We start from the raw sequence: 18,116 nt of genomic DNA, 5'->3' as shown, positions 1-18,116 counted from the left end.
TTCATAAATGTAGCATAATATAGTGAACTCCATTTTAGGTAAAAGCCACACTGTGAGAATTATGTTTTTTTAAAGTAAAATCTGAATGTGTTAAGTAATAAGCAGCTAACTTTTAGGTAAGTGTAATGGAGAAAAAGTGGATTTTCTACTGAAATAATAGTATCAGGTAGTTTTAAAATGAGAGCACCTCAGTAAAGTCCAAGTATCTTGATGTTGTGCTTAAGTAAATGTACTTACTTGTTTTTGTATCACCATTAGTAAAAATGTTTAAGCATATAATTTTTTAAAAAGCATCATTTTAAATAGAAGCCCGTTTGCAGTTTTGAAAGAAATCAAGTTGAGGTAGTAACACAACAAAAATGCATTAAAAATGTAATTAAATATCAAAAGTAAAAGGGTTCATGATACATAACTCCTCCTTTTGTGTCTGATTTATTTCTTAAATGTATAAATATTGTAACGTATTAACATTTATGCATTTGCATGTAAGCAGTATTTTAGTGTGTAGCAGGTTGAATTTAAACTAATTTTAAGTAGTTTGTGCACTGTTAGGTTTACTTACAGCTTTTTAATTTACAATGTAAACATTTGCTAAAGCTTGAAAATGAATGTACTTAAAAGTACTAAAGAACAAAATAAACTAAAAAGTACAGTATTTTCTGTGAAAAGCGGAGACGTTCAGGGTTAAATCTGAGTACAAAGTGACCTCCCTGATCTCTCTCTGTTGCAAAAGCTTGCCATGAGGTTCACAACTCAACACTGAAGTTCTTATTTCTATTAAAGCTGCTCTATCTCCCTCTTGTGGCTGTAAGATGTCAGTGACTAGATCCTTGTCTGTGTTATATCTGCACTCAGATGTACGTTGCTTTGGATAAAAGTGTCTGCTGTATGAAATTGTTGAAATGTAGACTTGCAGTGTCTGTGTAACAGAAAGCAGCAGCTGCAAGACAGAGTTGCTTCTGAGACAGAAAGAAACATTCACTATTGAACTTCATCAACTGAGACATTTATTATTGCATACAGTTTATTGTATTTGCCATACAAAGTGCAAAGAATCTCATTCTGATTCTTTAGCATTATAAACGACTGATTGTCATCATAGTGAAGATATTAGTCGACCAAAGTTGCATTAATGTGGACAAAATGTTAGCTACCTTTCAAAGACTTTATTTGGAATCATAGTTTAAAGGACCTGATGGATTGTCTCTCTCACACACACAGGTTTTGTTGTAAAGAACCAAAACTTTGCGTTAGCTTGTTGTTTCAGTGAGCCGACAGCCCAAAAGGAGAGGAGGCACTTCAGATGTGGCTCCTGTTCTCAATTTGTTGCCACGGTTACGCATCATCGCCGCCACAGAGCAACAGTAAAGCCTTACGGTAGTCGCCACCAGTATCTCCCTGTAACAAACGTACACAGGAATAATATAAGAAAAGGAAAAAAAGGCTTCATAAGAGCAGAGTTTAAGAGTGTGGAGGTGATAATATGTGTACCCGGATCATGGAGTGCAGAGAGCAGGCAAACAGCCTCCTGAAGTGAGACCTGATGTCCAACAAGTCCACCTCGCTGCGAGACACCATCACTCTGATCAGAGTGTCATCGTCAGTACCGGCACCCTGAAACAGAAACAACATCACACACTGTCAAGACTGTCTGCTCATAAACATCATCACAATAAGCTCTGATTCTTTAAAGGCCTGAGGACAGTCAGTGGTCACATATACAGACAAGAAAAGCACTCAGAGAGCTCAGTACTCCACCAAGGCTGCTCATTACCCCACATGGCATTGTCAGAAATGCAGTTTTTTTCCATAGAAATGCAGCATTTGTTTAATAGTTACTGATGATTAGAAATCACGGCATCATAGAATGTGGCCATTTAATATAGATGTACCCACAAACAAAATGACCTTGACCTGAGCACAGACGTGTGTTATGCATGTGTACGTTATGTACGAATAGCGAATCACGTAATATGTAGCGGGCTCGGAAACACCCCTACAATCTAATCAATTCTTCCTTCTATCATTTCCAACAGATAAGTCCTGATAAGTCCACAGTGTGGATTTGTAGTAGGATCACAATCATGTGATCATCAGCAGGCAGCTGAAGTAGCGTTCACTTGTTGTCATAGTTACAGTGACGCCGTGCCGCTATCTGGCAATAATACAGAAATCTTTAACAAAGCCATGGATCCAGACTATAAGCTGCATCACTGCCAAAATCTGATCACTGGGTTATTGTGTCATTTCTGACCTTTCCTGAAAACTTCACCCAAATCCATTTTTGAGTAATGTTGCCTACAGATGGAACAACAGACAGACAAACGCACGGCGATCATCACATAACTCTGCCACGTTCCTTGGCAGAGTAATTAAATGTTAAATAAAAACAGTGGGAAAAAAGTGTGTCAAATTAAAGTTACTTTAATGATTACAAATTGATCATCTTCAAAACATTACCAGCTGGATATACAATCTGGTAAATAAGGTGCCAGTTTATGTTAGTGATATAATTCATGACAAAAAGGACTTTTAAAATCTCCAATCTGCACCTGCATTCACATCATCACAAAAAAACAATCACAAGAATCATCACCGAACTTCTTCTTATCAAAGGTATTCATTTCTCATTTTTCATGATCATCTGTGCTGTGCTATATAATACTTTTTCCACATTAAGTGCACAATTTTATATGAAGTTAATTTAAGATAAAAAGTCGATTAAAAGTCTCCTGAATACAAACTCCACTGTGAGGAGTAGGAGTCGTTCTAGCAGCAAGGCCAACATTTGAATGGCCTTCTATTGTGTCATTAAAAAGTTTGGAAGCAACTTCGAGTTTCTGTTCACAACGTCTTTCTTAAATCCCAGTATGAATTCTATGGATTTTGGGATGTATTTACTGTGTGATGAGACTGTGCTTTCAGTGATATGCACCATTTTCCTCATTTTACCTTTAGGTATACATTGATGTTACAATTGTTGAATAAATGTTAACAAAAGAAAAGAAGAGCTTAGTTTTAGAGTTGCGGAGATTTACAAGAGTCACAAATTCAATGTAAATGTAAAAAACAAATCAGAGTTTGCATTGTTCACTTTAGATCTTTGACTTTTGAGTGATTGCGCACAAAAATGCCAATAAATGTCAACTATATCTCTACACAGAAATGACTGGAAAGAAACAGTTGAGTAAAGAAACAGGAGTACAGATACCAATACCTGATAATTAGAGTATAAATGCATTCTGAGACAATGATGAAACTATGATATTTTATAAACTACCATTCAAAAGTTTTGGGTCACTTAGAAATGTCCTTATTTTTGAAAAAAAAAAAGGCTATTTTTTTAATGAAGACAGCATTAAATTAATCAGAAATACAATTTTTTACAGACATCGTTATTGTGGTAAATGACTATTGTAGCTGGAAACAGCTGATTTTTAATGGAATATCTCCATAGGGGTACAGAGGAACATTTCCAGCAACCATCACTCCTGTGTTCTAATGCTACATTGTGTTAGCTAATGGTGTTGAAAGGCTCATTGATGATTAGAAAACCCTTGTGCAGTTATGTTAGCATATGGATAAAAGTGGAAGTTTTCATGGAAAACATGGAATTGCCTGGGAGACCCCAAACGTCTGAACAGTAGTAGTACTCCAGACTGTAAATGTTTTTTGTCTTACCTTCATGGCGTAGTACAGGGTCTCAGCAAAATAGGCTGGAACACTCCTGGCACACTTCACTTTAAAAGAAAAAAAAAAAACAGAAAAGACAGGCAACATTGGCTAAAGGTTAAAAAAAACTACTGACAACAGAACAAGTTGTCTTGTTTCCATACCGACAGCGAGAAGCAGGGCGCTCAGGTTTCCAGATGTTTCCCTCTGGATGCTCTCCTCCATCTCATATCCGGTCATCTTCATGTAGGCATCAAACACTGGAACACACAGATTCAGAATCACTCTGACTGTGATGGGAAACTTTAAAATCCAAAACATTACATTACATTTTTCTCCCTTCTATGATGCTGCAGCAACAACTGAAGCTGAAACCTACAAAGGATGGACAACACACTAGACAACTGGTCAGTAATGTGTGGAAGTTGTAGCGATAGACAGGGTCACTCATTCTCAGAGCATTTAGCAGTTTGTCCTGTTTATATGCAGTGCAATTTCACCTGAAAATACTAAAAAAAATGAAAGAAAAAAGCTTAATGTTTGCATGAGAAGGCATGTGGGACTGCAGAGCCCACAGAGGAAATTAGAGGTGTGTTAACGTTGTAAATCAAAGTTAAGCTGAGTATTTGTAAATGTCTCCTGCAAGCAAAACACATTGTTCAATAAAATGTTTATGACAAAATGATTAGCGTCTTTACATGTGACATGCTATGAGACTTCATCAGCTGAGTGGAACAGACTGCTGGGTCTAACTTGGTCCAAACAATTGTCGCATCCAAATCCTATTACCCTCATGTCGTCCTGCCGGTCAAAACTGACCCATTTTAAAGCTTGAAAAAACTATATTTTCACAGTGAAACTTTCGATGTCCACATTTTCAACATTTTGGGGAAATCTTTGAACATTTTTTGGTAGAAAAAAGAAATGTTAAAAATGTTCTTAAAGAAAATATTAGAAGTTTTACTGATATATATGGAATCACTTTAGAAATTTTTAGAATTTTTTTGGAAGATATTTACTCATTTTTTGAAAATACTGACAAGAATTTTCTTGCCAAATTTGGGGGATTTTTTTTAAATAATACTTTTAAGGGAAACTTTCAAGGAATTATTGGAATTTTCTTCCTGAAGGTTTTGCAAATTTTCAGAAATTTTTGGATTTTTTTTGCCGATTTTTTGGATTTTTTCAGATAAGAAAACAGTATTTTTTGGTGCCCATAAATGAAGACAGCAGGAGGGTTAATAATCTGATCAGGAGTCAGTTTCCACACACCAACACACCTTTTCTAAGATGTTCAGCGCTCCGGTTGCCCAGGATGGTGACGAAGGATTGTTCATCAGTGCCGTATTTCTGCTCTCCGGCCTTGAAGAGGGCCTGCAACCACAAAAAAAAAACAAGTTCAATATACTAGGACTTCTAAATATAGAGTCTGAGAAAAAAAAAATAGTAGAGACATCTCCCAGTTGTCACAGCTTGGCCTACAAACTTTTAATGTAAAGAATAGATGCTGCAGTTTTACTGTCTTCCTCCACTAGAGAGAGCCACACCATCATTACAGATGAGCTCTACATGTGACAGTCACACCCTCAGACAGAAACAAAGACACTATTGATATGTTTGATTTGTTTACTGACTCACCTGAGCATCACTCTCAATGTTTCCCTCCTGGATTCCTGTCTGTCTGTTGGCCTGAGAAGAGATAAAGACTGTGGCTCGGAGAAAACAGAAGACCATTGACCTTTAAGCAACCGAAAGAGAGGAGAAAATCATATTTACTTGAAGCAGAATAACCAGGAGCCTCTTGAAGTGGCCTGAGGTGTCACCACATACGTCCTCCTCCAGGTCGTCATCATACTCTGAGGAAATACACAAACATGTTACTGTGACATTTTAAACCCTTAGTTTTTCCTAACATATGTCCGTTCACACAGCTGTCAGTGTGGTTTGTTTGTTCTGATGTTAAAGCTGCCGGTGAAACCACAGTTCTACTGAGCCTGAGTGAAAGTATGAGTCTGTTTATGCTAATTTAACGGTACATTTTTCTCGTGATTTTAGCTCGATTCAGATTTAAGCTACTAATAAATTCATCAGCTAATTGTGAACCGTTCAGGTAGTGCCTTACAATCGATTTGTATAAACCATGTATATATTCATATAAAACATTCTGGTAAAGTGTGAATGTACTTTATGAGAGTATTAACTGCATAAGTTAGTAATACAGTGATCCCGTAACATGTGGGTCCTGATGAAATAATAATGCAGGATAACAGTCGTCAAAATCGTCCAATCAGTGGGTCAGTCGTCAGTCTTTATCTTAACTCCTCTTACCTTTGCTTCTAAAAATGTCTTTTTTAACCATTGATATGGACCAAATAAACTGATCTACAGGCGTCAAAGCCCCCTCAGACACGAACAAAAAGAACAAATATCACTTTATAGCAACTTTCAGCTGAGCCTCGTGGCAAACAAATATTACTGCTGGGTTATGAATCAGTTTATCAGCTTTGATGATTAACAAACTCGTGACTGTTGCATGCTTACAAGATTTGCACGGATGGTGCAAGAACCTTTTATTTATTTAAAATGAGTTTCCCCAACTCAGTATGAGTTAATCAAGACTGTTGACTAATGTTTTTGATCATTTATTTGACCTATTTATTTTCTAATTTTAATATTCACCCAAAAAACACAAGATTGAAAGACAATACAACATCACAATACTGGTTCTCTTTTTATGAAGCAAAGATATATGGATATGATTTGGATTATTATCAAATGATTTGTTACACTAAATTTAGTAAGAGAACAATGACAAATGCAGGAAAAAGATATCACAGGCAGCAATTAATGCAAAATTTCAGAAGTGTTTTACTTTAGAGTTTCAGTTTGATTTACTCACTTCTGTCTCTCTAAGCAATGTCCTCTTACCGCTAAAAATGAGGAGAGATCTTGATAAAATGCTAATACATTAAATGTACTACTTCTGAGAGGAAGACTGAATAAGCACCAATTTACAAAAACTATTAAAATGATTTACAACGTCTGCATCTGTTTTATAGCACAATAACTAATCCATCTGTAAACTCACCATATCATAACTGTACTTATCCATATGTAAATTTCACTGTGTCATAATGTACATATGCATATGTAGATGCAGCTACGCCCGGCATATTGTCTATGTAAGATCTTTATTATTATATCTTTATTTTTTTAGCCTTGTTAGCCCTGTACTTTTTGTAATCCTTGTGCTGCTTCTTCCTGCTGCATCTCTATCCAGCTGCTGTAACATGAATTTCCCCACTGAGGGATCGATACAATAAATCTTATTGTATCATACTGTATTCTATTGTATCATATCATATCACATCGTATCATACGGTATCATATTGTATTATATGATTGTATCGTATCAGATCCCTATCGTATCATATCATATCATATCATATCATATCATATCATATCATATCATATCATATCATATCATATCATATCATATCATATCATATCATATCTTATGTAATCGTATCCCTGTCCTATCCTATCCTATCCTATCGTATCATATCTTATCGTATCGTATCATATCATATCATGTTGTATCGTATCATATCATATCCCTATTGTATCATATCGTATCGTATCATATTGTATCGTATCGTATCATATCCCTATTGTATCATATCGTATCGTATCCCTATTGCATCATATCATATCGCATCCTATCCCTATCATATCATATCATATCATATCATATCATATCATATCATATCATATCATATCATATCATATCATATCATATCATATCATATCATATCATATAATATCCCTATCCTATCCTATCGTATCATATCGTATCGTATTGTATCATATTGTGTCGTATCATATCATATCCCTATTGTATCACATTGTATCGTATCATATCATATTGTATCGTATCATATCATATCCCTATTGTGTCATATCGTATCATATCCCTATTGTATTGTATCTTATCATATCGTATTGTATCATATTGTATCGTATCATATCATATCGTATCCCTATTCCTATCGTATCGTAGCCCTATCCCTACTGTATCGTATCATATCCCTATCTCCATCATATCGTATCGAAGCCTTAGCCTTATCTTATCCTTATCTTATCGTTATCATATCCCAGCCTACTCTTATCGTATCTTATTTTCAGTCCATGATAAAGGTCATTAATATCTGACATTGCTCGTGATGAACTGTGTGTCTTTGTTACCCTGTCTGTAGGCAGCGATGATGTCCTTCACTTGCTGAGGCGTCCTGGAGGCCAGAATCTCCACCAGCACCTTCTCATCGGTTCCTGCCCCCTACAGGTCAAAGATGGAACTGTCACATTTCCAGCACTTTCTAACAGCTCTGACTGTGTACATAGGAATGCTCCACCTACAGTATGTTAGAGTTGTTTTTATCTCACACAGCACCTACCTTGATGGCATTGCGGAGGCATGTCACATCATAAGCGATGGGTGGAGTCATCAGAGCCACGATGAGTGACTCAAACTTTCCTCCCAGCTCTCCCTTCAGGTCGTCGATCAGATCCTGACACGAGGACACAGCCGTTAGTTCTGGTGTGACTGCGCTGTAATCTGATGTACTTAAGGACTTCATGGTTATCATGTGTGCTCTGATTATTTTGCTGTGGCTGTGTGCAAACCTCGATCACATGTATGGATTTTCTGACCACATCAAGTCTGAGCTCTGATCTTATCTGTGGGTTCAAAAAGCCTCAGTGTGCCTTAAACGAAGAGCCTGTAATAGCATCTGAGACTGGGCTTCTTGCTTTATTTGCAGGTTGTTGATTTAATCATTAGAGGACACTTTATTAGTCGAATAAACTGCTGTGTGAAAAAATATATATAATTTCACATAAGAATCAGTAGAAAAATGGTGGTAAAGTTATTATAAGTTGCTTGTAATTTGCATTAGCTGATTTTTATTTATCTATTGTTTTTGGCTACTTGGCCGCAGCTTTAAACACAACATAGACATTTAATTCTCTTATAAGTTAATATGGCAAAAAGGATCGCCAACGTACATCAGAGTTATCCAGCGTAATACGAGCTGCCATATGATACCTGTTACACTAACTATAGCTGATTTAACATACTTACATTTAATATTCAAAGCATTAACAAAGTTTATTATATCTTTTCTTTCTGAGGCAAGAACCGTAGGGGTTTAAAAAAGAAGAAGATTGTATTCAACATTACAAAAGCAACTTTGTGCAAAAAATTCAATGTGAAAGTGCATCTTAAAAGAGCATTTCTTATTTCAGTGACCGTGCAGACTACAACTGCTCTATTGAGATGTATTGCACAAATATATACGATTATTTTCAGTATAATTTGCACATTATAGCCACAGGATTAAACATATTTAGAATTTTATATAAAGTCTCAAAACTTCAAAAATATTAACATTTTTTGTAGATGGATTAATGGAGGTTACGTCAGAAGGAGAATATATGATGGATTTAAGGCAGGGGTGTCAAACATACGGCCTGGGGGCCAAAACCGGCCCCCCTGAGGGTCCAATCCGGCCCACGGTATGACTTTGCAAGGTGTGAAAAAGACATCAACTGCAAATTGCAAATTTGTAAAACCGTAAATTGAAAATACTTTGCAGAACTCGACAAGTTGTTTTGATCATAAAGTAAAATATTAAGTTGTTCAATTCTAGATACCTGTGACTCAGTGTTTTGTTCCTTTGTAGATAAACTGTGATCTGTAAGTTGTAATGTGTAAATGATAAACAGAGGCATAATATTGTTGAAATTACACTTATTTTTCTTAAGAAATTTCAAGTTGTTTATAATGATTTGTAATAAGATAATTCATTAAATGTGAACATTTTTTGAATGTACTTTTTTGCACTATAGCAAAGTGAAATATTTGGGGTTGTGGTTATTTAGAGGTTATTATGCTCTGATTTTACTGGTCCGGCCTACGTTAGATCACATTGTTCTGTATGTGGCCCCTGAACAAAAATGAGATCGACACCCCTGAGTTAAGGTGTGAAGATGATGCCTTTAAATGTGTTTGTACAACTCTGTCAGAATTTTCCTGGAATATGTATGAAGTTTCTGACAGTAGACATGCTCACGTGGGTGAACAGCTGTTAAAGGTGCAGTCAGACCTTTCCAAACAGAGTTTTATAGGTGTCCTTGATCCCCTGCCTCTGAGCGTTGCTGCGAGCCGTCAGCAGCTGCAGGATGGCATCCTCATCGGTTCCTACGGAAACAAGCTCCATGGTTACGCAACTTGCCTAAAACTATTCACACATGATGTTTGTATTACACAACAATGAGCTCGCTGCGTGTAGGAGGATTGTTTGATTACATCTATTTAATCCACATAATTGCAGCCTTCGGTCGAGGCCAGCAGATGTGTTTGCTCACAGTGACGCGTCTCAAGTTTCTCTGCTCGTGTTTATGACTCACCGCTGTCTGGGTGGAACACCGCTCAGACAGCTGGGATTACTACAGTTTAAAGAGGAACTCCCCAAAACCACCTTCTGATTGGTCTGTTGGAGTTGTACTAGTGACGGAGCGCCTTCAGCGGATCAGATGACAGCAGATAAATGCCTTACCCAGCCCTTTCATGGCCTTGTGCAGCACCTCTGCATCTGCACCGGCGTTGAAGTTTGTGCCGGCTTTGACAGTTCCTCTGCTGGCCTGCAACATGGAAGATACGGACAGAGGAGGATTATTTTTCTGCACATCTTTCAAAAGCTATATTTTGCTTGTTTTTTTCTAAAATTCCTATTTCTATTCCACCTGCATAGAAATATGTTTGAAATTCTGCAACGTTACATTACATTCAAATGTTCTCCCATCTACGACTTATAGATAATACAGTACAAAATACTCATAGAAGCCACAATACCAACCAGCGGATGTGCAACAACCTGATAACTATATACACATCTCTTTAGAGTATTCTTGTTTTGCTCACATATAAACGTCACCTTGGAGATAACTACAGGTGAAAATAGCAATTAACACACAGCAAAGCCCTCTGGAGACTTGAGATTTAGCATTTCTGTGGCTAGCTTTCCTCATCCTTAATGTTTTTATGTTGCTGTTTGTTAAAGCCTGTAAAACCCACTGTTGCAAAAATATAACATCACTTGTTTTTTTCTCATTTTCTATTATTTATATATATGTATGTATATATGTATGTATGTATGTGTGTGTATATATATATATATATATATATATATATATATATATATATATATATATAAATAAAAATAAATAATATTTTTTGTATTTGTCTTTTTGCAATTTTTTTCTATATTTGTGTTTTTATATACAGTATGTATCTATGTGTGTGTATATATATATATATATATATATATATATATATATATATATAAAATTATTGTTTTTTTAGTTTTATTTAATTATTTATTTGCTCATTTTCAGGATTAATTAAGAATTTTAAAAAATCATTTTAGTGCTCAGGTACTGTGATGTAAACTGTAAAGAAGCGTCTTAATAGATTGTGTAATTGTAAGCACAATCAAATTGAAACGTCTCTGAGTGTCATGAAAATTAATGCTATGTAAGTATTATTGTTATTACTGTTATATGAAATGTGTCCTAAATCAAGAGAACTTTTCCTACAATGTATTTATAGCCCAGTACATCTGTCTGCTGTCTGTAATTTCTTGTCATATGTCAGCTAAATGCTGTTTAATCAGTCCGTATCAGGCTGTTTCATGCTCCCTGTACATTAGTATTGGATCCTCCATGCATATACTGTCATCAGAGACTTTTCCACTTTATAAAATTACACCATATTACACCAGTTGATTTGTCCAGACAGTAAATCAAAGATCATTTGTGCAAAATCAATCATTAGATTTATGGTTACATGCTGTAAAAATGCAGCAAATCTAAAATTTGTTATGCACGTAACTTTATCAGATGCTGTCTGCATTCCCCTCTTGTAAAAAACATCTAGATTAAAGCATTTATTTAGATTGAGATAAATATAAGATGATGTATATCACATTTGTCTGGGTTAAAATCTTTCTTGCTTTCCTTACAGAATTCTGTTTCTTAATCTTTAGATTCATGCTGACATGTGATTAAAACTCTGTATCTCAGACGTCTCTTTCTCTCGTCAAAGATTTTCCCCATTTATGAAGCACTAAATCTACTTAATGAATTACAGCCTTGCAGCCCAGAATTAAATGCAGATGTGCAAGTTTTCACATCAGACCAAGCCTTTGAGATCTAAGATATGTTCAGGGATTCAAAAGTTGCAGGTGAAGTGAAATGACGGCGCAATTCAGTCTGATCTGCAGGTTAATAATTCATCTGGATGCACAGAACAGCAGAGCGATCCATCCTGGAGACAGTAAGACTGAGACAACACTGACAGAATATTAACTTTAAAACCGATTCTATTGTAACCAGCTCTTTGGCCAACAATGATGCACTGATTCCAGACACACCCTAAAACTGCGAGACATTAAAACATGACAGAGCTGCTTCCAGAGAGAGAGAGAGAAGTTTAGAGAGGAAAACCACTGGAATGTGTCTGGAATTCTGAGTTTGAAAATCTGGCATTTAAAAAAAAAGAACATCCAAAAACATGTGGCTGTTCACAATCAGGATTCTGTGTTTCTGCAGGAAGGAATGCAAAAACGTCCTCGAGTTTTCCTCCGTCATAAACACACTCAGCACCGCGAGCTAAATAAAATCGAATCAGGGTGCAGATGCCTTCTCAGACAAACAGCTGAACCAGAAGACAAGCAGAAAAACAGCACGACATGCTGTGGATCATTTCCACTGGAATGTTCGATATGAGTTTGGAGACTACAGCGAACAATAAGTTGAGTCCTGTGAGCGAGTTCAGACATGTTCATGAGGCCAGGGGCTCCTGATGGAGTCATTCTGACCCTCCGTAAGCAAACACAGGCTCTGACAGATGGTAATTCTGCTTTAAAGCACATCTTATCATTGCACTTCTACTTTTATGGGCAGTGGTCACCATGGAGACTGCACAGAACTGCTTCTATGAAGGGAAGTTCCCCGTCATATTGTCATAACCCCAGTTTTATTGTCAACGGCACAATTACTGTCAACACTGTTAATGCTGGGATTGTCATTAAACACCATAAAAGACCCAAACTTCACTTCTCTAACATGTTTGGCCTCTCGAGGAACAACGGGGCGACACCTTCTGTACTTTTTATTTGGAAATTCAATGTGCACTTTATATTTTAAAACTTAAAATCACATATAGGGGATTTCTGAGAGGTTGGATGCCACAATTACTACAGTCAGTGTCCTTTACTTTGCCAATTTTAAGGCCAATAGTCACATAATTACACTACCGTTCAAAAGTTTGGGGTCACTGAGAAATGTCCTTATTTTTGAAAGAAAATCAGTTTTTTTTCCAATGAAGACAACATTAAATGAATGATAAACCAGTGTAGACATAGTTAATGTGGTAAATGACTGTTCTAGCTGGAAACAGCTGATTTTTAATGAAATATCTCCATAGGGTTACAGAGGAACATTTCCAGCAACCATCACTCCTGTGTTCTAATGCTACATTGTGTTAGCTAATGGTGTTGAAAGGCTCATTGATGATTTATATATGCGTGTTTTTCTGTGAATGAAGTGCATCTGCAGTTGGTGATGAAATGACATACATATAACTGTATACCGTTGCCTCTTCTAGAATGTGCAGATCTATCTGTCTACCTCCACCCACCCTCCGCTACTTGCTGCAGCTCGAGCACACCAGCTCACCAAACACTGTAAAATCACTGCAAAATTGGAGCAATTCACCAGCATAATAATGATAATTGACAGGTTTGGTTTCTGAGGTTTTGATACAGATGAAACCCAGAAAGTCTGGTTTAGTGTTTTTGTCATAAGTACACTGCAGTTTCAAGGTAAAAATATGTAGCCATGGTGCTTATTTTGCTCATCATCTGTCCTCCAGCGTATAAAAAATACTCTATGGACTGTTAACAGGGTAAAAAAAAAACCTTAACTTTCATCAGAGAGGGTCTTTCATTACTGGGCTGAGTGAGGTTCATAGTTAAAATATATCATTTTCTACATTTTGTTGGAAATTAAAATCCTAAAAGACCCTAAATGCCATAAAAAATATATTTTCCACAAACTCAGAATAGATATATGTTGACCAAATGTCGGTTGAGGTCTAAATACATGAATGCAGATACATATGTTTTGTTAAATGAGCAAAACTTTGACAATCTTCAGGCCAACATTTTTATAATTACATTCTCTGAGAGGTAAAAGGACAGACTTTAATTGAATTTATTTGGTGGGAACAAACATATTCGTATTTTACAACTTAAAGCAAAGTATCTTAAGTTTAAAAGCCAAAGTTTTAGAATTTTTCCAGAGAGTAAACCTCTAGGAAATCAGCTTAGACAACTATATGGAGATACTTGTGAGTATAAAACAGTTTCTAAATAGATTAAAAGATGGATTACAACAAATATTAGACAGTGACTTAATGAATCAAATGTGGATGAGGGAGTGGCTTCAGGCTGGATACAGATCTGTGCTTTTAGATCAGCTCACAAATACAGCTTCACCTTTTCTTTATAAGGCTCAGTAATTTACTAAAACCTCTGGATACTGCAGTTTTGTACAAATCGAAACAGGAACAGTGAGTTTGTTGTGGATTATATCTAGCCGCAGTGTTTACAGCAGCAGAACTGTGTATGCAGGACTGAAAATATACTGTTCATTAGTAGAGGAGGTGTCACAGGTCCACTGATGTGTTTTTAGTAGTCGAGGGGTCGAACAATAATGGAGATCTATAGCTCAGAGGAAAACTATGCATGTCAGGCTTAGGGTTAGGGTTACACACACACACACACACACACACACACACACACACACACACACACACACACACACACACACACACACACACACACAAAACTAAACACCGCTGACACCTGGTGAAGACTTCATAAAACTTTTTGTGTGGTTCAAACCAAACAGATGTTGAGTTTTTGGGCCCCAGACGATCATCACAACTGATTCTCATCTGTACTTTTTATGAGTGTTAACTCTCCAGCTCCACCCTGATGAGCAAAAAGAGAACCAATTCCCCTTTAAGAGAAGGAGGACGACTTTAGACTCCAGGCTGGAGTGGAAATGTTGGAGTTAAAGACCCACCCAAATGGAGCAGAGCCCACATGAGTCATACTCCAAACTTCCTCAAATGCAGTCCCAAAAGCCTTCGTTCACACCCAAACACACAGACAAACCGATGAATCTTTAACCATCGCATTAGTAAAAGTGCACATTTGACTAATTCTGCACTTCAAATACACTTGATTACAGCAACAGAATCATTTCCTGAACCGTACTTGTCTTTATCTTAAACTGATGTCTTCAGAGGATCTTATGTTCAGGACAAACTGAAAACTATCAACAGCTCATCACCGCCGGTGTGTAAACAACTTTAAAGCGCAGTGAGATCAAATCAGAGGATTATATAATGTGGAATGAAGTGGGCGTAGTCTTGGAGTTCACAAGGCAAAAAGCCAATGAGTCATGCATTTGCATAAATAACGGACTTTTTTTCTGGACTTTTGCATAGTTTATGTCATCATCCTTTAAAAATGTAAAAAATTAAACTGGCTGACAGCTGAGAAACGTGTGAAATGAAAACGACTCACCATTTCGACAGTCTTGGAGGGTTTTTTTCCTTTCAAGAGAAGAACAAGCAGATCTGCAGGAAAAGAGGAAATGTTAAACAGCAAACTTTATCTGAGAACCAAATACACTGTATTTCCTGAAAACATCTGCTTCTAAGCTATCATCTGTAGTCTAGTTTCCCGCTGTGTTCCCTCTCCAGCTGCTGTCAAACCTCCAGATGTTCGGATCTTTTGTCCACAGGTGGAAGTCTCACCTGGTGGATGCGCCTGATCTATAAACTTTAACTCAGTTTTAGAGACTCACCGCTGAGCTGCAGCTGTCAGATGAAGCTCGGACTGCAGAGAGATCCTGCGGAGAGAGAAGAGAGGAAGAGAAGGAGGACGGAGGGCAGAGACCCGCACGGAAAAACTCTCCGGTGGACGCGCCAGAGAGGGAGTGCGCGTACCGGCCACACCCTAGTGCGCACACAAACTTCAGCGCTCCGCTCCTGAAGCACTCTGGGAAATGTGGTTCTTCCATGTGCTATGACCTGGCAGTGAAAAGAGGACAAGTCCATTCTCATCTTTATGACATATTGCATATTTCATCAGCATGATTTTTTCCCCCACAATCTGCATCCACACGTGTGTTAATGGATAGAAAACACAAGATTGACAGCAGCATTTAATAAAGTTGTCAAGATCAATGTGTTTGCAAACAGTTGCTTATTCACACATCCAGCAAAAAAATTGAGCAAACTAGTCCAATATTTTGTCTATTTTTGTCTCCTTAAGCTGCAAGAAGGCTCCATAACAGTTACCTGATGCCTGTTTAGCAAAATTTGCAAATATTTGCATCAAGAGTACAGTGTTTCTACTGATGAGCTGCTGAGAAAATAAATGATCTCATGTTGCAAGATGCAACTTGTGTGCTGCAAAATTCATGAAAGAGCAGTATGGCTGCTATTTTTGTTTTGTCTGCTGTTTGGTGCTGGGTGCAAAAATGGAAAGATGCTATAAGACTCCACAGAGCTGAAGGATACTGCAACATTAAACACTGATATCTGATCCACGGTTAATATTTAAATATTGATTAGTGCAGCTTTAAAGGTGACACTGGCAACAGGCACCGGAAAACACCCACACCTTAAAGACTCCATGTAAAGATCATCACTATGCTATGAAAGCACAAAGATCTAAAATGTGTTACAGACTGTACAGAGCATCCTATTTTTTAACGGTGTAATTTAATAATATAAATGATTGCTCAGTGCTGCACAGTGGTGTAGTGGTTAGCACTTTCGCCTTGCAGCGAGAAGATCCCTGGTTCGCGTCCCGGCTTTCCCGGGATCTTTCTGCATGGAGTTTGCATGTTCTCCCTGTGCATGCGTGGGTTTTCTCCGGGTACTCCGGCTTCCTCCCACAGTCCAAAAATATGCTGAGGTTAATTGATTACTCTAAATTGCCCGTAGGTGTGAATGTGAGAGTGATTGTTTGTCTATATATGTAGCCCTGCGACAGACTGGCGACCTGTCCAGGGTGTCCCCTGCCTTCGCCCGAGTCAGCTGGGATAGGCTCCAGCACCCCCCGCGACCCTAGTGAGGAATAAGCGGTGTATAGATAATGGATGGATGGATGATTGCGACAGTATTCACCCCCTTTAAAGTGACACACCTAATTCAACACAGGTGCTGCCAACTGGTGCTAGAAGTCACACAGTTAATGAAATGGAGATCATCTGAATTCGGTGAATGTGTCTTTTTTTAAATGTGATTTTCAGTATAAAGACACCTAAAGGTCCAGTCACTGGAGAATCAGTACTTCTGACTATAACTACACTGTGAAGACAAAAGAACACTCCAAGAAACACCGTTAAAAATTTGTTGAAAAGCATAAGTCATGAGAATCCAAGCCACTTAGAGCACAGTTTAATCTATTATTAAGAAACTGAAGGACGGCCACCAAGATACCTATGACTTCTCTGACGGAGGAACTTAAGTGGCTGAGATGGATAGAGATTGTGCATACAGTAACTGTTGTTCTTCCCAGGTTCTTCTCTAGTCAAAGACAGTCAAGAAAAGCAACTACTGGCAAAAGCTCATTTTAACCTGACAAGAGTTCAGTATAAGACATGCGGGAGACTGAAGTCAACTGCAAGAAGGTTCTTTGGCATGATGAGACCAAAACTGAGATCATCAGATTGGTGGACATCACCAAAAATACGTTACCCTAACCTCACCATGATGTGAAGCACGGTGGTGGCAGCATCATGACGTGAAGCACGGTGGTGGCAGTATCATGATGTGAAGCACGGTGGTGGCAGCATCATGACGTGAAGCATGGTGGTGGCAGCATCATGACGTGGAGCATGGTGGTGGCAGCATCATGATGTGAATCACGGTGGTGGCAGTATCATGATGTGAAGCACGGTGGTGGCAGTATCATGATGTGAAGCACGGTGGTGGCAGCATCATGACGTGAAGCATGGTGGTGGCAGCATCATGATGTGAAGCACGGTGGTGGCAGCATCATGATGTGAAGCACGGTGGTGGCAGCATCATGATGTGAAGCACGGAGGTGGCAGCATCATGATGTGAAGCACGGTGGTGGCAGTATCATGATGTGAAGCACGGTGGTGGCAGTATCATGATGTGAAGCACGGTGGTGGCAGTATCATGATGTGAAGCACGGTGGTGGCAGCATCATGACGTGAAGCACGGTGGTGGCAGCATCATGATGTGAAGCACGGTGGTGGCAGCATCATGATGT

At 37.9% G+C, this 18,116-nt stretch overlaps 1 protein-coding gene across 2 annotated transcripts; it reads right to left on the bottom strand.

Annotated features, from left to right (window-relative positions):
- Positions 1-984: 984 nt before the first annotated feature.
- anxa5b (annexin A5b) lies at positions 985-15,809 on the bottom strand. 2 transcript variants are annotated; one of them, XM_023291913.3, is made up of 13 exons: positions 15,673-15,809; positions 15,390-15,442; positions 10,290-10,374; positions 9,837-9,931; positions 8,127-8,240; positions 7,918-8,008; positions 5,449-5,528; positions 5,311-5,361; positions 4,953-5,046; positions 3,837-3,932; positions 3,682-3,740; positions 1,492-1,614; positions 985-1,398 (listed from the first exon to the last, which is right to left on the bottom strand). In XM_023291913.3, the coding sequence occupies exons 2-13, from the start codon at positions 15,390-15,392 to the stop codon at positions 1,336-1,338; spliced, it is 954 nt and encodes a 317-aa protein (XP_023147681.1). In that variant the 5' UTR covers positions 15,393-15,442; positions 15,673-15,809; the 3' UTR covers positions 985-1,335. The 2 variants fall into 2 exon arrangements, with proteins under 2 accessions (XP_023147681.1, XP_023147680.1); XM_023291912.3 differs by lacking the exons at positions 15,390-15,442; positions 15,673-15,809 and having other exon boundaries at positions 10,290-10,383.
- Between the last annotated feature and the right edge of the window lie 2,307 nt (positions 15,810-18,116).

Source organism: Amphiprion ocellaris, chromosome 4 (genome assembly GCF_022539595.1).
Source record: "Amphiprion ocellaris isolate individual 3 ecotype Okinawa chromosome 4, ASM2253959v1, whole genome shotgun sequence".
NCBI lineage: Eukaryota > Metazoa > Chordata > Actinopteri > Pomacentridae > Amphiprion > Amphiprion ocellaris.
The sequence above is the reverse complement of the archived record's forward strand: the minus strand, read 5'-3'. Positions and strand labels throughout refer to the sequence as shown.